The sequence below is a fragment of the Echiichthys vipera genome (assembly GCF_963691815.1).
Source record: "Echiichthys vipera genome assembly, chromosome: 5".
In the NCBI taxonomy this organism is placed as follows: Eukaryota; Metazoa; Chordata; class Actinopteri; order Perciformes; family Trachinidae; genus Echiichthys; species Echiichthys vipera.
Genome location: NC_139830.1, coordinates 13003351 through 13025032, shown reverse-complemented (window position 1 = coordinate 13025032; position 21682 = coordinate 13003351). Strand labels below are relative to the sequence as shown.

Sequence of the window (21682 nt, the reverse complement as noted above, 5' to 3'; positions counted from 1 at the left end):
GCAGTTAGATCTACCCATCACATTTTGTCCTTGGCAACATGTTGCGTCTCTCCCTTTGACAGGTGCAGTCTTGTCCAGCACCTCCTCCAATGCCAAAACGCCCCAGCTAGCCCTGTGCGAAATCTTATTTTCTTTATTTCAATTTATCTTTAGGTTGCTGGTCAGTCGACTAATTATTCACTTTGAATGATTTTAACTAATGATAATATAGAAAAACAAAGATTTTAAATTCAGGACAGTCCACATAATTTCAGGACGGCTTAGATTAGAGGGTTCTGGGACGGTGGGGGAAAAATCAGTTTAGAGCCCTACTGAAAACTAAACGGAAACAAATGTGGTGATACTTTCATACTGTAGGCAGCAACCTAAAAAACAGATGCAGACCCAAAAAAACTGAGCAGGAAAACGAAAAAACTTTCTGTCAACTTGTTAGAATAATTGTACATAAAGTAATCCCATATTTACTCCAATTATCTTTACATATAAACTAACATTACTTGGTGTGTGTGTGTATAGCCAATTTGTGCAGAGTTGTTTTGCAGGTCGAAGAAATCAGATAAGCGTGACTGTTGATGAGTCACCAAAAAGGTATCTGTGAAAAAACAGACACTGCTCAACTGATTAATGACAGGACATGTTTTAAGGAAGAGCAACATGTGCCCCCTCTTCCTTAGAGTTGTAAACTCATAAAGATAATGAATTGTTTATATGTGACGAGTTGCAGCTGTGTGCCCCCTCACCTTAAGAGTTGTAACTCATATTGTAACTAGGAACCACCGAAAGGAAATAAAAAGAAAGGGCTCGGCAGAGTGTGCTTCAGAGCGGTAGGAGATTGTAACTGAACGCATCTCTGTCCGTTCTCCTTGCAAGTAAAACATATAACTCTTGTCTTTCTCTCTTTTGTTAAGTTTTGGATGTTTTAGGTTGCTTGAACCTGACACAACTGTACAACTAGGATTCATTTGAATGAAAAACGCTTTTGATTATTTGGATCGGCGGACACTTACAGAACAGAGGAAATAAAAATAATCAATGCATGGTCACATATTCAGTTTCTATGACCGCCTCACAGGCAGGGATTCGCCATGACTGCTCATCTTTTTTTATATACCATTCTCGTAAATCTGAATGAATCGTGCTTTGGTGCTCATGAGTTTGAATTGTGGAGAATCTCATTGATCTAACAATATCAAGACATGCATGTGACAGAGTTGACCTTCATTATATGAGACTGGAAAATATGTCAACTTTGTTTCTCTTTATTAAGGGCAAATTAAGACTGTAATTTTAACCAGACTAGAGACTGCGTAAGTTTTGGTTGTTTTAGTGTCATTCTCATTTGTATTCTATTGGTGTATCTAGCGAATGAATCAGTACTGGGCCTCAAATTAAAGAATTATATACACCAGTGTATCTGAGGCGCCCGGCAGGCTCTCATCCTGATGGCCTCAAGATGAACAGCTGTCTACTGTAAAGATGCCTGAACTCAAAGATAGTCTAGCAACAGGAAAGCTGTCTCGTATCGGCCTGAGTCTTCCCACTCAACTCTGACAAACATTAATGAGAAGACAAGTTAAAACATAGCGACTAGAAAAAAAACCAATGCTTTTTGTGGTTTCCTTTCTGGTCGAAAATAACAAGCAGAATCAGAGAGAATTAAAGTGTAAAAAAAAACAGAAGCAGCAGGGGAAAGAGGAGGAGACAGAGGGATAACAGATAGAGACAGATACTGACAGAGAGACAGAGAAAGAAAGGGGAAAACCTGTGAGTTGAATAAAGAATTCTTTGATATTGGGTTGTTTCAGTTCAGCAGCCTTTTGATCGGATGTCTAAATGAAAAGTCAAGGTAGAATTTCATTGGGGTAAAATGTGAAGACATAAACCTGCAGAGTTCTTTGATGTGTGGTCGACACTTTTGACACCAAGCAAGAAAGAGATCCAAGGAACTCTGCCTCATGAATTCCCTTCCTTGTCAAATTCATAAAAAACAGGCTTGATTTTGTGCAACAAAGATTGTCAATAACAACTACAGGTGATCGCCCCTTTTCTGACCCATTCAACAACAATCATTTCGTATAAAATAGTTATTTTTTATAAGGTCAGGTTAAGGTTTTTTGGCCATGTTGATATTAAAAACTGTTCACTTGGTGTGCAGTTTTGTTTACACATCATGAAAATAAAAGACACACCATTATGTACATGTAAGTAAGAAATTATGCTAACTGACTCAATAAAATCGCAGACAAGAAGTGAAGCTCTGGAAGAAGAGTACTGAGGTCTGGAGTCAGAGGTTCAACAAAAATCTGATTACAAAAACATGGCCATCCAAAATGCTTTTGACAAAAGTGAGAGGATGCATTACATCTTTAAATGATCTTGACCACTATATTTGCTGTCGGCATAATACGAACACTTTTCCTACTGACAGTGATATTTCCAGAAATCTTTGAGCTACACATTTTGAGAGGAGCACACTCTCTGGGGAGCTTCTGCTGCACACAGAGTTACCTCACAAACCAAAATGGACACAAGTTGACCCTTCAAGTAACTCAAAGCCAAGCAGAATAGTCCCTCAAACCAGAGGTACAAGAATCCTTGGTAAAATAGCCATACTCAAAAGTATATCTGTGGTTTACTCAACATGTCTAGATTTGGGTGACATATAAAAACTAGAATTACCAACTTCAAGTTGTATGCTAACAATTTAAGCAACTGTGTCAAGAACATGCAGTGTGTGTGTGTGTGTGTGTGTGTGTGTGTGGGTGTGTGTGTATGCATGCATGTACGCGTGTGTTCAGCTGAAAGTCTCCCGCAGTGGACCTCCGGAGAGAAGCCACAGAGCCACAGGCCATCTATTGATTTCACAACCTTTACAGATGAGACCACACCATAGGGAGATCACTCACTTACAGCACTTAAACACACACACACACACACGCACACACACACACACACACGCACACACACACACACAAACACACACAAGCACACACACGCACACACACCTGCATTCATGCCCAGTGACTGATATTTGAATATCTAAAATGACAATGTTTAATCACACACATTTACTAATACACATGAAAAACTAATTCCTAAATCTCCTCCGACTCCATCCATATTCCCCTGTGTTTAATTACGGGCATATTTTTATTGCAAAGCTATGAAAAAAAAGAAAGCTGAATTAATTTCCATCGTTTCACCAACTAAATGACACCAACACATCTCTTGTTTTAATCAAGGATAAATTAACATGATATTAGTAAACATTACACAGCTCCATACATCGTAGACTGGAAGAGACTTTGTGTGTGTATGTGCAGTGCATGTTATGCGTGTAAATGTGTGTGTTTGCACGGGCAGTTACATCCCAAAGCCAGTGGTGATGTGTAAATTAAACTCCCACTTATTACCATGATATTTGAATCCCCCCACCCCACACACACACACACACACAACACACACTATACCCGTCTTCTCTGCTCTGCCCACAACTGCTAATCTCTCCTCTCTTCAATCATCTCCCTTCTTTCCTTGCCTTTCTGAATCTTTTACTTCCCCCTCCTCACTCGGTTTGCCTGCTCTGCCCACACAATGTCTCTGATCTTCTCTCACAATCATGCAGGTGTAAAATCCACTAAAAATCCATTTTAAAGATGGGCAGCTTTGAGACGTCTCAGATTTTTGCCGTTTAACCTCTTTCAAATTTCTCTCAATTTAAAACCACAAGGTAGTGATGCCTTAATAGACAGCTATGGTGTGAAATGGGGCACTGCAGGGGTCTGACCCCTGTTAAACGATCAGTTCAGGGTCTCAGTTTGCATACATCACACTCTTACACTTGGGCGCAACGCAAGCAGATGGATTCAAAGAGGTACACAGCGACAGAGAGAGACAGTGACATGAACTCACAAATGAGAGAAGCAAAAAACGGGTAAATGAACAGACAGATAGGAAAGGGAAAACAATAATAATGAGGGAGAGTCTGAGAGATGAGAGGGCAATGGGGTCAAAAAATATAAGCACAGAAATGTTCAGGATCTGATCTGAATTTCACTGAAAGCATTATCGATAAGCCCCTCTTCTAACAATACTGAATGTAGTGACAGTGACGTCACTCTCTATTTGACTGTTAGCTACACAGAAAAACCTGCTATACAGTGAACATTTCCTGACTGTAACACACACATATATAAATGCACCCACGCATGCACATGCAAGCGCATGCGCCACATATCACCCCAGCTGCTATGCCGGATTCATCCAAATATGGTAGGGGATATTTCCATGACAACAGCAGGCAGAAGGGGTGCAGACTTGTGCTGGTTGATTTCCACAGAGAGTCTGCTTTTTGACTCTTGATTCAAACTATTCTCTTTCAGTTCATTCAACAGTATAGTCGTTTCTTCAGCGGAGGCATATCTGCCTCACAGAGCATCCAGCAGTGGTTACATATGGGCTGCCATGGAAATGCAACAACACTGTCTGAACTGTAAGGTTGCAATCTTACATACACTGGTTTTAATCTATTACGTAGTGATATAATATGTATTTATATTTTCCAACCACTGTTTTGGCTGGAGGGGGTTCGGACTGTCCTCACCAAAAAACACTGGCATATAGGTTGATGGTGCATTGTGACCCATATTTACGTTTGTTGATAGGCAGCAACCTCCAGTATCCGAGTATGGAGGTCAGGTTGGATGGATGGGTCCAACAAACGCAGAAATTTCTGTGTTGACTATGTCAGTATATAACTATGACATTGACGTGACTACCTCATTGACCTTAACCACGTCACACACATACTCATTTTAACCCCAAACCATGTGCTTTTTCTACACCTAACCTAGTACTGTAGTTTCTGCTCCGCTGCTGTTATGGTAACGTAACCTTACTTCATGCTAGGGTTGGGCGATAGGTTAAAACGTGTGTGTGTGTGTGTGTGTGTGTGTGTGTGTGTGTGTGTGTGTGTGTGTGTGTGTGTGTGTGTGTGTGTGTGTGTGTGTGTGTGTGTGTGTGTGTGTGTGTGTGTGTGTGTGTGTGTATGTGTGTATGTATGTGTATGTATGTATGTGTTTAGTAAAGCAGAATGTGTATACAGCTGTTAAAAATCACAGATATATCATGCGGAATATATGTTTTAAAATGTATTAACCATCCAGCTACATCGATTGATCAGCTCCCAGTCTGTGAGTGGCTCTGTTTCACTACAGGCAGATTCACCTTATACGCTGTGGTGGGCGGGGAAATAACATCAGTGAATCAGTACATAAACACTGTGGATTTCTTCCCATGGAGCCGACAGAAAAACTACTTTGGTTCAGTAAACTTCTGCAGTCGGTCAGCCTCGTGAAGGCAGGTTAGCAGCCCCTGTCCAGTCAGATGCTGACAGACGGCTGTATGAGGAAGACTGAGTTTTGATACAATAAAAGAAAGCTCATGTCTAGCCGACAGCCGCCAGCAGGGATACCCAGTAATAAATAAACCTAAAGGACCACTCCCGCACACTGTTCGCTTACAGCCAGAGATCTTTATACAACGTTTCAGTGTTTCTGGTCTTTATCAGGTATAATGAGCAGCATCAAAACACCTCCTTATATATACACACATGCAAAGTTGCTGCCTCAATCAGCAAGTCATCCAACAGGAGCGCTATGGTGGTCATTTACAGTATGTCATGAACAGTTAAATAGAGTCAGAAAATAACCATAAAGAAACTAAAAAATACTGAGTAATACAGTATAGTGATACTGATAAATCTTAAGTAACATTTAAGGAATGTTACCACTCTCCAAGAGTGCAAAGCAATAGGGAAAAATGGGGAAAAAACTGTTTCTGAATCATATAGTGTAATCAAAATCATTTAAAGGGAAGTGAAAAGAATAAGATGAGCATAAGTAACAACTGGTCTCTTTTCAACGTCGTTGATGTGAAACATCATGCGTTAGTGACAGTAAGGATATATCCTTACACTCATTTTCATTATGACAGAGAAGAATACATCTGTACACCTACTGAATTCAAGTTTATCTCTTTTACCGAAGAAAGATGTTAGCTTAATTGCCTTGTTAACTCATTGTAAAACACACTTAATACAAACTCAAATACGACTTACTGAATTCGTCTTAGTAAATCTTTCCACTGTTCCAACAATCACCAAATCTGGTATGAACTAAATAAATTCTAATCACGGAGTAAGATGTGAAAAATCCCAGCTCTAAGCTCTGTTTTTCCTCTGTGGAACAACATCTCGTTCTTTTGAAGCAAACCATTAAATCAGCAAAATAAAATGATAACTAGCACCCACAAAAAAGGGCCGACAACTGGCGATGTGCTAAGGCATCATCGATAACCAATATATTCACCAAGCCCTTTTCCAGCCTTCATCTAACATTGTTAGTCGGCCATTTTATATTTTTTGTTAACTTTGACGATCATGTATGAGTGGAAATTTGGCTTAAACTAAGGTTACACACTGTTGTTACTATCTGTGAATCATTTTAATTATATCCTTGACTGAGTGATGCAAAAATACATTTGCGAGTGATTATCTTACCTGCATATTATTCCAGTTAAGGTATTATTATAATTTTGAGTTTAAAGTTAAGTATTTAAGTAAAAATACTAATTCTCCAGTTCAGCGAAAGGGTTGCTGTGACACATTTGTTTGAGAATATTATTGAATAAAGTATAGAAATATTAATGAGGCAAGTTCTTGATATGCATTTTGTGTAAATGGTTATATCAACTGAGTAACTAAAAAATATATCTTTAGAATAATCAATAAATTAGTTGTTGGATTAACTGACAAATTGAAAAAACAATTGTTAGATTAATCAATAAAATATAATCTTAACATGCAGCGCTATAACCAAGTTAACCATGTGTTTACATTAACCACAAGTTTGAAACTGTGATCATTGGCAAATTACCATGTCTGTCGTCTTGGGATGTGAATGTGTCGGGTGTTGTTTTTTTTTAAATCAACTTGGGTCTCTTTATCAAGGACATGCCCAGCACAGAGAATGTCTCCCTGAAATCTGTTGCTGCATAACAGCTGCAAATGAGAAAATACAGCCATTTATAAATAGCACCGACAGAGTGCACATGCAGTAATAGGCAGAGGCAGACCATGCTTGGTAGGGAACCATATTTCAAGCTGACATCACTGATCATAAAATACAGTGATGTTGTTGCTGTGAAGTCAAGTACATCATAAGTCAATACTATTATCACTGGCTACCCTGCGTGGTGCATTTTGTGTGAGCATGTGGGCATTTGTGCATACAAGAAGGTAAATGCCATTTTAAACTCCTGCTGTACATCTATACATCCACTCCATAAACTAAAAAATACTGTAGATTGTAGATTTGTCTGGCACAGTGTATAAACACACATGCACACAAAAACACACACAATCAGCACTATTTCTGTAATATGTCATTTAGAGGATTAAGGATTGGTAAAAAGCTTTCTTTAGACAGAATTTGTCCATATTTTCTACAGGTACGCATCATCAAAACAAACTCTTTGGACTAATAAAATAGCTTTTTCAGGAGTGGTTCTTATGTATGGCTTCAAAATATTTGAGGGGGAAATGCAACATTTAAGAAGTGGCAGCTGAAACTAATTTGTCATTTATAAAGACCTCGTTTGAATTTGAGAAAGGAGAGGATGTCTCACTTGAAGACGGATAAAAGAGGTTATACGTTGATTTAGGGAAAAACTAATGGCATGAGGGCATGTGAATGTGTGCTCGTAAGTGCATGTGTACGTGTGGATTTGTAAGTGTGTGTGTGTGTGTGTGTGTGTGTGTGTGTGTATGTGTGTGTGTGTGTGTGTGTGTGTGTGTGTGTGTGTGTGTGTGTGTGTGTGTGTGTGTGTCTGTGTGTCTGTGTGTCTGTGTGTATGTGTGTGTCTGTATGTGTGTGTGTATGTGTGTCTGTGGTTCTGTGTGTATGTGTGTGTGTTTGTGTGTGTGTCCCATGTGGCTAGATATTTATCTTAGCCCAGATATTCATTAATAGGTCTGTAGCCTGCTGGCACCATAAGGAATTATAGGACAGGAGCAATCAATACACTCAGACTCCAAATCCAGACACTGTGTGTGTGTGTGTATGTGTGTGTGTGTGTGTGTGTGTGTGTGTGTGTGTGTGTGTGTGTGTGTGTGTGTGTGTGTGTGTGTGTGTGTGTGTGTGTGTGTGTGTGTGTGTGTGTGTGTGTGTGTGTGTGTGTGTGTGTGTGTGTGTGTGTGTGTCGTAGTTTTTTTGGGATGTGGTAGTTAGCCCCAGGACCTGATTTGTTTTTAGGATTATTTAGAACATAAACACAGTGAAACTGAGGCTTTTCAGAGTCTACAACATGTCAATTTCATTTAAATAACCGGTATTCCTGATGTCATCCTCAAGCCTTCCCAGCACCAGATAATCTTTGGGTTATGCTAATGTTAATTGTGAGTATTATTTCAATGTTATTAGAACTGTAATCAAATGTTTTATCTTATACATTACGTATAAATTACAATATTTTGCTAAGCCCGTAAAAAATAAATTTACTGAACAAACGAGGCGCAGATACTTTGTGATGTAGGAGCCTCGCCTAGAAGTGGCACAGACCAAGATTCAGAAGGGATAGTTGAAGGTTGGGAAGGCAAGGTGTAACTACCAATGTCTAAAATATATTTTACTTATCATTACAATTATCAGGAGCAGGGCACTAAAGCTGTGTCAGAGAGGACTCATTCAGACTAATAGCAGAAGTGAAATGTGTTTCATATACGTGTTCCACAAAAGGAGTTCACTATGAGAGGTCAACATAAAATAAATAAAGCCACAAGATCAATTTCAAGTCTGACGCATCACATTGAAGCAAAGTTAGAGGAGACAATAGAGAGAGACAGGATTCAGGTAGAATCAAACAGTCATCTTAAATCATCGTATGGCATCCAGCCCACAGCCTCAACAGTAAAAACACAATCTGGAGATCTTGTGGTATTCTATTAATGCCTATACTTATCTGCCCGAGGTAACTGAATAATCATCTGTGTGCTCTTGTGGTAATGTAATTATCCTGGTGTTAAGCGAGTGTCTATCCAACTGGGTTTCTCTGAAGTTCCTTCCACAGACCTCCAGTGAGCAGGGCATCCACCCGTGACCATCTCCAATTTACAACTACAGTCCGTTTGTGATAGTGACGCTAACGAATGCTGATATCCAATTAACCGACCTAATCAAGACAGACTGGCCAGAGACAGAGGACTGCGAAATATACTGCAAAAAATATAAATTTTAACAAGCCATTAGGTTCCATATTCAGCCTTAGAAATCTATTTTCTTCACACAAGTGGAAAGCCAAATGGTCAGGAAGCGTAATTCAGTTAAATGCTTTTTTACTTAGATCAAGACATTTTAATTTGACAACTGGTCATTTGGTTTGACATGAGGGAGACTGTTCAACTGGTATCAAGACGGGGTTACATAGTTTAAGGAAACTGTTGGGAGTCCATTGATTTAATGTAATTTATTTAATTTGTCAACATGGAATTAACTGCAAATCGCTGTGCCGGATTTCAGAGACAAAGTGGTGTACATGTGTGGATCTTTCATCTTTCTTATCTATGTTTTGTATCTATTACCTACATACATACATACATACATACATACATACATACATACATACATACATACATACATACATACATGCATACATACATACATACATACAGCGGTTCTACTCCGAGTTCCTCAAGGATGGCCGGACTTCCCACCCAATCTCTACGGCAGACTCCAGCCACCCTCCTGAGAAAACCCATTCCGGCCGCTTGTACCTGCGACCTCATTCTTTCAGTCATGACCCATCTTTCATGACCATAGGTGAGGGTAGGAACGAAGATTGAGCGGTAGATTGAGAGCTTCGCCTTCTGGCTCAGCTCTCTTTTCGTCACAACGGTGCGGTAAGGCGAGTGCAATACCGCACCCTATCTGTTAATCACATTTATTTATCCAAGAATGGTTTGCCTTTTTTCTTCCTAACTAGGAGTGTCTAATTCCCTATGACCTTTAGTCGTTGTCGTTGAGTTTGACAGCCATGTGTTACACCAGCTGCTTCTTTTTTCCCCCTGAAGGCAACAAGCTTCACCAAACAGTGTAATGTCAGGGGACATTACACTGCTTGGGTCTTAGGGAGCTGCAGCATTTATGCAGAGACAAGCTTTACTTTTAATACTGACAACATTGCTGATTTCCTCTCTGCTCCGATCGCCTATACATCCACCGTCTCTCACAACAATATCATATTTATATGGCTTGAGCCTTAACCTGGCCTTGGCCATTTTCACACGGTAGTACTGTGAGCATCAAAGTTTGCGGTGGTATCTTACAAGATGTTTTCCTCATCTACCCTCACTCGCATGTTTCACATTTGTGCATGTGAAGCCCACAGGACCGGAATTTCTGACCCTCTGATTATTTAAATGGTGTAGGTTCAATTCAATTCAATTCAAAAAACTTTATTTGTCCCCGGGGGGCAATTCAGGGTAGGTTTAAAAACACTCAAAGTTTTTTTGTAAACTGCAGCTTTTGCGATATGAAAGTTGCGTTCTATTTCATTGCGATGTCCATTTGAATGTGGAGAACAACATTCTCTTTTTCTTTCCTGGAGTTTAAGTGTTTTGCTCGAAGGCACATTCACAATAATAACTGAGAAGGGGAGAGCACTGTTGTGGGCTTCTCTTTGGTTTTGTAGCTTTGGACCAACATTTCTTATTGTAAATAGTCATGATTCAACTCAACCCATGACAGAATTTCTAATCCGACTTTAGCTGATCCATTCTTTAATTCTATGAGCACAGGATCTTTACCACTGTTTTATGATCTTCCCCACTCTCCCTCCACTTTCATCTATAATGACGAGGCAAACCCAGTAAACAGGATATACAGCATGCAAAGTATGGTATAATACTTTACCTCACTCTCAGCAGGATGGCGACGATGATGATGTAGATGAAGATGATGGTGATGAGTAAGATGAGCGTGATGATAATGAGCATCATGGTGGCGATGACGACAAAAATGAGGCTGGCTATGATTTAGTAAGAAAGCGCAGATCACTGCGGGGAGAGTGGAATAGAATTCAATAGAACTATATTTTTGTGGCATTTAAATGGTAAATACATGATAATGGTTCCAGTCTAGTTTGTTCTCTGCATATTGGCTGGCATAGGTGTTGTAATCTTTGTTCATCTTATGTTTATGACATAGTTGGCATGGCAACCAAAGGGCTTAGAAGGAAATATTCACACACACACATATATACGTATACACATGCAAATATGTAGATAAAAACAGTTCTTTTGGAAGGCGATTTTTGCAAGTAAATTGTAGGAGGAATTTATTTAAGTGAGAACTAAACTTAATGTGAAAACGAAATTCCAAACAGCATGTGTGTCTGTTTGTGTTTTTGTGAATGTATAAAGGGTAACAATGTCTCCTGCTGTACAGTTTGGATGTTTATTCTATTAGTCTACAGAAACTGTAGAACAAAAAATATACTATTTACACTAACAAGTGATAGAGGTCCCCCAGTTCAAAATTAACTGGTCAAATTAATGTCTATGGTTTACCATCCATAGAATAAAACTGTACTATCTAATTCAGCCAAAATGGTTAGTCTCAGTAATTTTCTTAATGGTAACTAATCAAACAAAAACTTTTTTTTTTTAGTTTGGAATTGTTGGCTAAATGTGTGTGGAATAACTCACTGTGGGATAACACAACCAGCCCTGCTGTTCAAAGATCCGGTTGAAGTTTGATAATCACCAGCTGGATGCACATTTTATGCAAAGAACTTGGATGAAATTAGTGTGAAGTGGATATTCACAAGCTCTTATTTTAATGTTAATAGCACTATGTTTATAATCATCAATGGCTCTCATAAGAGGGTTATATTGGAGAAAAAAAGCGAAGAGCTACAGTTTTGCCTCTCCATCTTCCCTCCAAAGCATCCAGTGTCTGAAATCCCCAATGGATCACACAGTTTGAATCTAGCTGCCTGGCTATATGACATGGAACACACTAGGTATTTTTTTTTTCCCATCTGAATTCTTGTTTTTACTGATCCGATCATATTCAATTTTCATAAACTGAGCAAGACTCAGAGGCACAGCCCACTGACACATCTCAATCATATTAAAAAATCACCTGGGGGAAACCCTGTAATGTACATCACTTATGTTTGGCAATACACCACTGCTCAACATAACACAGCAGATGTGACATTTGTAGCTCCACTGACCTGCCGATGAGTAGGAACTCTCCTACCAGTCCCTGGCGTCTCATGGCCATGAGGATGTTGCGGACAGTCATGCCTTCACAGAAACAAGCCACCACCCTGGCTTTGGGCAGGTGGGCCCTCAGTCTCTCCAGCAGCCGATCAAAGCTCTGCTCTCCAGCATTGCTCCAGATTTTGCCTGAGGAAAACATGTCAGAAAAATACAAAACACGATCTGGGACGGATGCAATATGTTTTGATGTCTGTTGCTTCATGTGTTTTTGTCAATTTCATTATTTCATTGCGCTCAAGTGTCAACGGCCTGACACCCACATTGTGAAATGGGTCTGAACAAAGTAATTAAACAACAACAGGTTGTGATCTTCATTGTAAAAATATATGTTCTCATATTTCCCAAGCTGAGACAGCATGTACATTTTAACTGCTGACACCATGGTTTTCTTATACACCCATTAAAGGCAACGCAGTTGAGATTAATATGACTTGGTTCATTGTGGTTGAGTATCTCACCAGAGTGGGCGATACAGATGCCCTCCTTGGCTGCCATGTCCTTGAACGCTTCCATCCCACTTTCACCATAGTTGCCTGGAAAACCACAGAAAGGACAACAGTGAGGGATATTTAATTAATTCAGTTTTCCTTTCAAATTACTCATAATGTACTTTCAAAAACTGTTGGATGTTCCTCAATCATCAAGGAACATGGATGGTGTTTGTATTGATCAGACAGACGGATAGATACATGCATGCATATCCATAGAAAGATGTACATGATGACAATGGTCATTATTGGTTCAATTCAAGTTACAACTGTGTGTAAACTGACAGGAGGCACATGCTAACATAATTGTGTAATTCTCCCTAAAAGACAATCATTTTGGTGGAAAAGAGGACAGTTAAAGAGCTGATCCCTGTTCAATATCAAGCCGAATGCAGTAACTCCCCCGCTACTGCACTCCTCATGAAGGCTCAAATTTATGTCAGAGAAAGCGTCTCCCCACTGTGGCGCCCACTTCTTTACCAGAGAAAGTGGGTGACCTCGAATTTATGCTAATGAATGGTTGTACACACTGGCAAAGAATATGATAGGATTCCCCTCTTTAACTTCTCTTCCTCTCCCTTTTGTCTCTGCAGGGTCTTTTTACCAGTGTTTCTTTCTTTTCTCTATCAATAAGGTTGTTACATCTTTTTAATGTTTCCTCCGTTTTAATTAGAATGTTATTAACAATAGAAGGGCCCACTCTAATTAAGTGTCATTGATCTGTGCTCTACTTAAATTGATGTGGAAAAAGGAAAAGGCAAAAGGGGAGCACGCAGAGAGAAAAGGGCAAAAGAGAGGGAGAGGAAATGTACACAGAAAGTAGAAGAGGTCCCACAATCCCTGGCCGCTGCTGCATCTCAGTGTGTGTGTGTGTGTGTAGTCAGGCCCATGATGAGTGTGGTGGAGCGAAGTGCAAAGTCCTGTAATTAGTGTCTCAGTGAGAGGAATGGGAGACAGATGGTACACACAGACATTGATGCACACATGCACACGTTCAGAGTGTTACCATCATCAAAATCGATAAAGCTTGTAACCTACTTCACTCCGGTCTCCACTGGGATGTATGTGTGAGACATTGCGCTCTCTCTTTCACTCAGTGAGCCTGTCATGTGTCTCTTTTACAATCCGTTTCTGCCTCTCAAGAATCTTTCACACACATGTACTCCATGCTACTTTACATTCCTGTACTAGCACACATCCTTACCTAATAACTCACACACATTCATCGGTTTTTAGTTACATTATAGACTACAGCCAAACAGAGGAGGAGTCAGTCTGTCCTCTCTTCCTACTACCTTCTGACATTTAACCAAAAACCCCCTCCTCCCATGCGATGACTTCCCTTTTTTTCACCACTGAAAAAAAACAACAACAAACACGACATCCAGCTCAGATATCACAAATTCACAGCTTCTCTCTGTTTTAGTTACCCCTTTGTGCTTTTGTCTCTTTTACCTCTTGCTGGTCCCCTAGGCTATACAAAGCCGAGTCTCTTTAATCCCTATATCTAAATATATAATTTGATGATAAACACAAAAGAACAAAATCCCTTTAAAAGGAAACATTTGCAGAAAAACATGAAAGCCTAAAAAAGGACAAATAATTCCTCACTGTGTGCTCCTCGCAAGTATGCCCCTCTACCCTCTTCCTCTCTGATCTCTGCTCCTCATCTTGTATTCATCTGATATATTGCAATGAATTACACCATGCATGCAATCAAATGCAAAGCTGAAGGGTCTTTTGCTTGTCGTCTGTGGAGCTCCATCTTCCCCTCCTGCAGCTACTTGCTTCTTCTACCCACGCTTTCTCGTAGCAGCAAATCAGGCGGTTAAATTTAAGATACAGAGACAGGTGCTTTTCTCCCTCTCACCCTTCCTCCATCCTTCTCAATTACCTCCCACATCCTCTTGTCACTCTTATCAGGTCTATTACATGCAATTATATGTTCCCTCCCTTTCGCCTCTCTCCCTCCCTTGTCTGTTTTCTCTTTTTTCAGACTTTGTTCCCTACGGCCACAGCTTCACCCAGACAAAAACAATATGCAGTAAAAATGTAAACATTCAATAAAGGGCCTCCTCCTGCCCTCTCATTACATTCCTCACGATCCTTCTCCTTTTCTTGTTCCCTCCAAGTTCTCCTCGATCTTTACCCCGTACCACATCTGGAGTGCTACAACAATGCGCCGCTAAATGTCAAACACAGTAACTCCCTGGGGCAGACACTCACTGACAATCACACTGTGTCAAACACAGAGTTAAACAAGATTACAGAATTACACGGCTAATAGAATACACAGAAACACAAATACATAACAGCATGCATCTGCACACAGCTATGCACAGACTCATGAACTCTGTTGTTTGTACCCATATCAGTCTACATTATTAAGGGAATAGTAAGTACAAAGTAAATGTAAAGTTAGTGATAGACATGTTATTCCTTGAAATTCTGTTATCGGTTTATATTAGTTGTTTTCTCTATTAATCTGCAATCCTTTTGTCTAAAAAAAGTCTGTAAATAGTGAGAAATGCCCATTAAATGTTTGTTTGTAAATGTTTGTCCCTTTTGCTAGAAAAGGTAAATACATAGACATATAGAGAAACAAACACACAAACATGTACACAATAAGGTTTTCAAAAGTATTAATATTTCCAGTACTTTTCAGTACCACGTTTCATAACAATACGATATCCACATTCCATTATATCGAAAGTTCCAAAGCTATGAAAAATAAAATAAATATATGATATATGATATAAATTATCTTTTATCGATTTTGTGCCATTGACTTTTTTCTTTTTTTCCAGGGTACTGAAAGAGGCATTGAGTAGTGTTTTTTATGATAGTATTGTATCAAAGTTTAAAATTCTGGTATACACACAAATCAGTGTTCCTTTATCTGTACAGTAATCACATGCCTGGTCAATCAACATTGCTCTTTACATATATCCTCCACTAAAATGTTTTTCAACTTGTTTTAATATGGCAACAGCTCAGACATTTCTACCCCTTAATGACCTTACTATCATCTGTACCAATATGTAATCTCTATTTAATACTACTTTATAGAAAGCATGGACAGATCCTGGGTAGAAAGCACGCTAAATAAAATGTCCATCTATCTTAACAGAAGCCATTAAATGGATTCCCAGAACATGACTTTCTGCAATCTGAGCCTAAGCCAACTTGATTAGATGCGGCACTGTGACCCAGGCTCATTAAAACACAGAGGAGCTTGTTAGATGGGGACCCACCAGAAACTTGCTCATGACCCACTTTGAATCTTCACCCACTGCCAGGAACAACAGTAAAAATGCATTCGTTATACCTTTCTCAACAGTACACTGCCCTCCCCAACCCATCCCAGTTTCATCTTCCTCAATCCTACAAAGGCCATGGCAGTAAAACAGTCACAGGGCGAGACATGCTACAGAAGACAGAAAGAGAGAGGGATGATGGAAAAAGAAAGAGAGAAAACAGAGAAGAATCAATAATGGCGAATAGGTGAAAAAAATGAGAGAACGTGAGAAAGACAAAAAGGGAACAAGAGTAAGGACGATGAGGCGGAGAGAAGGACCGTTGACATCTTGATTTATTGAGAGATTGATCCATTTCAGTTGGAGCATGCTTGGGCGACACGTGTCAAATTTCATGTCAATAAAACCCATTGAGTTGAATTGAGCTGAATTGAACTGCGCAGAGCGATATAGAGGGGAATGAGAGGGAGGCGGAGAAAGAGTGAAACAATGGAGGATGATCATGATTTTCACACCGAAACCCAACTGCGACCATGTGTGTGAATTATCACTAGTTTGTCTCCCCAAGGAGCTCTACGAACACTGTATCCCAGGAAAGTTAGACTAGACTAAACTCAACTTGTCCTCTGTCTGTTAAATGACAAAAGGAACTGATGACACCAGACTAGCCCACATCACAAATGAAACAGTTATAAAAATCCACACATTATATGCGTATATTGAGGCATGTATGATACTATCTCCCAATGAGGAAGTAATACTCACGCTATTCCCTTCTCCAATATTATTTCATTATGTCAATGTAATTACTGTGCTGATATTACATTTATTATTCAGTTTCCTGCATATCAGTTTCTATCGTCTATTGCCTCCAGATGCAAAATGTTAATGCAAAAAACTAACCAGACTCTATAACTACCCCCACCCACCCCCACAATCTCTCTCTACAAGCACTTCACACACACACACACACACACACACACACACACACACACACACACACAACCGTGTACCCGCTTCTGGTTTTCTGACACTATTAGCATTGCTTCCCTCATTCTCTCTTCCTCCTTTGTCCATCATCCCCCATTTTTATTCTTCCTTTTTTCTCTCAATAAACCCTTCATTTCCTCCCTCCCTTCTGTGTTTTCCTCCCTGTCCTCCCCTTCCTCTACCGCCCAGTTTCCCTTCCTTCCTCCAATGCCCTCCCTATCCTTAGCCTCTCTTCCTTGTCGCTCTCTCTCTCTCTCTCTCTCCCATCCTTCCGTCTTCACTCTGCCACCCTCCCTCTCTCCACGTTTGAGACTGATTGTGTTTGAGAAGGCAGCAGTCGACATTGAGAACCAGTTCCAAGGTCAAATCAGCTTGTCTGAGGAAAGGCCAATACTTTCCTTCAGACACCCATTTGCACGCACAACCACGAGCACTCTCTCAAACACAAATGCCTTGACACATACACACTCTCCCTTTCTTGCATCCAAGATTAACAGCAGAACACCAGGAAGCTCGCAGACACACACACTGTCCCATGAGAAGGCACAAATACACATCACACACAAAACAAGTGTTGTTTCTGACACCATATTGTTACAGATATGCAAGGTGATTTGTAGGGCTGGACCTGAATATTCGACGGTATTCGTACCGTGGGTAGGTATTCAGCTTTCAATTTTGGGGATTCAGAAAGGTGATTTTATTTTCCAGAGCCATGTTGCAGTACAGGGGGCGACAAGGTGGTGTGGTGGTTAGCACTGTCACCTCACAGCGAGAGGGTTCCTGGTTCAAACTGGGCCCTTCTGTGCAGAGTTTGCATGTTCTCCCCATGTCTGCGTGGGTTCTCTCCGGCTTCCTCTCACAGTCCAAAGACATGCACGTGTTAGGTTAAATGATGACTCTAAAAATGCCCGTAGGTGTGAATGGTTGTGTGTCTCTGTTTGTCTCTATGTGCCCTGTGATAGACTGGCGTCCTGTCCAGGGTGTACCCCGTCTCACACCCGATTTCAGCTGGGATCGGCTCTAGCTACCCCGCGACTCCAATAGGGACAAGCAGTTGAAGATGGATGGATGGATGGTATGGCAATCACTTGTTCTTGGGACCCCATTAATTTCCTCCAGCAACCACCTGCTGATCCACTTTACACTGCTACATTTGAATACTACTGCTTTATCTACTTCTTTGCTTCTGGCTACAATGAATCATCATTTATGTTGTAAGCTGAAAACCTAAAAAGAATACTTCCTTTCTGCTGCACTGTTGATACAACCAATCTCATAAATTACATTCCTCTCCCTTGTCTTCTTCTTGCTTCTTGACCTTGTACTGAAAATACTCCTGTATTGATTGAAAGAAAACGTCTGTTTGGAGGAATCTCGGCTCATATCCTTCAAAAAATCCCTTTATGTGAAGCATTAATATTGTTATCACAATTGGACATTTGACAGCAAGGAAAGACTTTCCACTTGGATTACTGTACTGTTCCGTTTATTTTAAGTCACTCTGGATAGGATCCAGGTATATAAATGTAACGGGGAGTCAAGAACTATAAGAGTATCACGAAGCGAAAGCAGAGAGAGGATGAGAACAAAAAAAGGAAAAGGAAAAGACAAAGAGTCTGTGTGGACGTGTCTGAGCTTGGAAGATGAGTTTAAAAGTCAGAGACAGAGTATGTGGGTGGTTGTACCTTCAGTGTGTATAGCAGACACATAGCTCCAGTTGTATCTCTTGACAATGTCCACCATAGCTCTTGCCTGCTGGGCATCTGAAGGCACCACCCGCATAAAGTACTTATAAAGGCTCTGAAACAAGCAAAAATAAAGTTATTCAGGGGCATCTAAAACTTTCAGCTTAGTAATGTGTAATTCAACATAATCAAATTAAAGTTGCATTAAAGTAGCAGTAATACATCATCTCTCTACTTCTCTCTTAAATATTTATGGACCTACATCTGTAGGATCTCAATGACATAGAAATGTGTCTACAGGTACATGGTCTGACCTTATCGCTGAGGTCCATGCTGGTGGCAGAGTAGGCAATCTGTGGTATGTTGAACAGCTGTAGAAGATTCTGGACCTGGATGGCCACTGAGCTTGACCCTGGTCCGATTAAACCCACAATTGGTTTCTTCCCCCGCATTGGGGTGGCTGAGGGGTCTGCACACTTCATCGTCGTCGCTCCACCTCCTCCCCCTCCACCTCCACCTCCTCCACCTCCTCCGCCTCCTCCCCCTCCCCAGGAACCTCCTCCACCCCATTCCTCTGCCTCATCAGAGGAGACCAGCGAATCCCGTATGAACTCTATGCTCTGCTCTAGAGCCACCGCTGAGTGCCAACAGGAGTCCCGGATCTCACAGCCAAGGGAAATGTTGGGAAGGATGTGCGGGTCGGTGTTGATGCGGTCAAGCGTGTGCATCATGGCCTCCACCCTCTGGATGCCATACTGCTCTCGCACCGCGCCACACTTGCGCTCATGTACCTGTGCAGACAGGGATGGTGAAGGAATCAAATCTAGTCAAACTGAACTGGCATTTAGATAGCAGTGCTGTGTAAATGTAGACATTATCTTATTTTTAGCTGACTGTATGGACATTAAGATACATTTTTTAAACTCTGGTACTGGACTAATATTGGTTTTATATTCACATGGCTGCCATGTTCAAGGACATATTTTCCACTGTTTGCAATTATCCATAATGAGATGGAAAAAAAAGCTTAAATGTCAGTGGGTGGTTTCAGATCCGTGGGGAAGCTAATGGAGGTTGAAGGTTCACAGACTCACACAGACTGAGGTACTCATTCTACAGGTGCAATGGGTTCTGTGGGTCCTTGTAAGCAACATTATAACTCTCTGTACAACAGATCGCAAATTTTCGTTTTTCTGACCATAATTTTATCTGTTGCATTTGAAAGTGCTCCTTTTCAAATGTAGGCGGGATTACACAAAATTAACAGCCACATAAACTGAATTCCTGCAGACATACACAGATGCAAAAACACAAAATTACCTTATCAGCAGGAGGCTGATGATGGACGGAAAACAACGCTCCAATGATGATGTCACCAGGTATGTGTGCTACAACTCGCCGCTCGGACTGGGCAGTGTCAGCCTGATCAGATCCCACCCAAATGGACAGAACTAGCAGCAGCCAAAGCATCATCTTGGTCCGTTGAGGTAACAAAGGAGAAGCGGATCTCAAACGTGTCGTGTAGAGCCGTCACAGGAATTTACTTTCCTGGCCATGGCATGAGCTTGTGGCACAGAGGAGTTTTTTAAGGGGTTGTTTGATTTCAATATATTCCTTTCTTTTGACTCGTCTTTCTCTCCTTCGGATTTCAAGGTGGGACCATCACTGCAACAGCTGAGACAGGTGCAGCAGTGCAACCTGGGAAATTCAAAAGAAAATCTGGGTTAAGTCTCATTGGCTGAAACAACTTCAGGCTCCCCCAATTATGAGGTAGAGTTGGTCCCCACAGTAACAGATGACGGACAGACATGTTCACATAAACTTATGAGCAGAGAAGACTTTAGAATTTAAACATCTTAGTTGGTGCTGAAGTTTAATAGTTTGATCTATTTAGTTCTGTATTAATCACAGTTCAGTTAAGGTGGACAGACCTTCACGTAACATTGTTTTCACATATGCAGTTATTAAATGATCAAATACACTTTTACTTTATCATTACCCACTAAACGTTAGACTTCAGATAGACGTGCAGATCATGTCTATATTAGGTACGTTGACCAATGACTAATTCTGGACATCTATTCTATTCTATGTATTCGACGTCCATCCATGACCTAGCATGGACGTCATATTGATGTTGATCATTTGACCTTTGAACTTGGTACATTTTTTGGACATTTATGACAGGTGAAGGAAATGTACATGTTATGTTTTGTTTTTGTTATTTTACCCTTCCTGTGTTCCTTTAACTGGTTTCTTTTGAATAATTAAGTTATTTATTTTTGAGCTGAGCTGTACCTTGCCTTGTCTGGACGCTTTATGTTTGAGGGGGTGGTCGGGGGGGCGTAGGCGCTGAGTGGCGGCCGTAAGGTCTGTGACCCATGTTATTTTTATTTATTATAGAAGTATTTTGATGTTGAAAAGATGTCCACAGACAACCACATCTGGACTATGAAATAGCCCTTACACAAAGGTCCCACAGATGACTACATTGGACGTTTGGTAAACATCGAAAAAGACATCGCCTGGCGTTACAAAACAACCTCTTCAGTGGACCCAAATTGAACATCCAAAAATGACATAGAAAATTGTCACTCTGACGTCACATTGCACAGTGGACGGCTCCTGGTTTGAAATGGGTGTGAATCCTAGCAATTGACATGTTGTAACCGATATATATTAAGATAAGTTTAGTTAGTTTGCATGTCAAAATGGGGAAATACAGTAACAACTACATATAATGTGTGATTTTAATGTCTATTCATAAAACCTCAGTTGAACAGGAAAACTTGTTGGCACATCAGCACATCCAATTTTTGTCAAACACAAGCAGTTTGTCTTCTCAGCTTCTGCTAGCAGAAAAAAGCTTGAAAATGAAAGCCTAAGTTCATATCTTTCACTTTCACTTGACAATGA

At 40.4% G+C, this 21682-nt stretch overlaps 1 protein-coding gene across 1 annotated transcript in view; it reads right to left on the bottom strand.

Moving 5' to 3' along the window:
• Positions 1-20298, bottom strand: part of grm5b (glutamate receptor, metabotropic 5b) — a gene marked incomplete at its 3' end in the record, with an annotated part of 51977 nt that extends 31679 nt beyond the window's left edge. Inside the window, exons 1-5 of the mRNA XM_083914059.1 lie at positions 20087-20298; positions 19081-19557; positions 18767-18881; positions 12802-12876; positions 12295-12469 (exon numbers count right to left, since the gene is read on the bottom strand). Of these exons, the coding sequence (XP_083770185.1) occupies positions 12295-12469; positions 12802-12876; positions 18767-18881; positions 19081-19557; positions 20087-20239 (995 nt within the window). The 5' untranslated portion in view covers positions 20240-20298. The remainder of the gene's footprint in view (positions 1-12294; positions 12470-12801; positions 12877-18766; positions 18882-19080; positions 19558-20086) is intronic.
• Positions 20299-21682: the final 1384 nt, after the last annotated feature.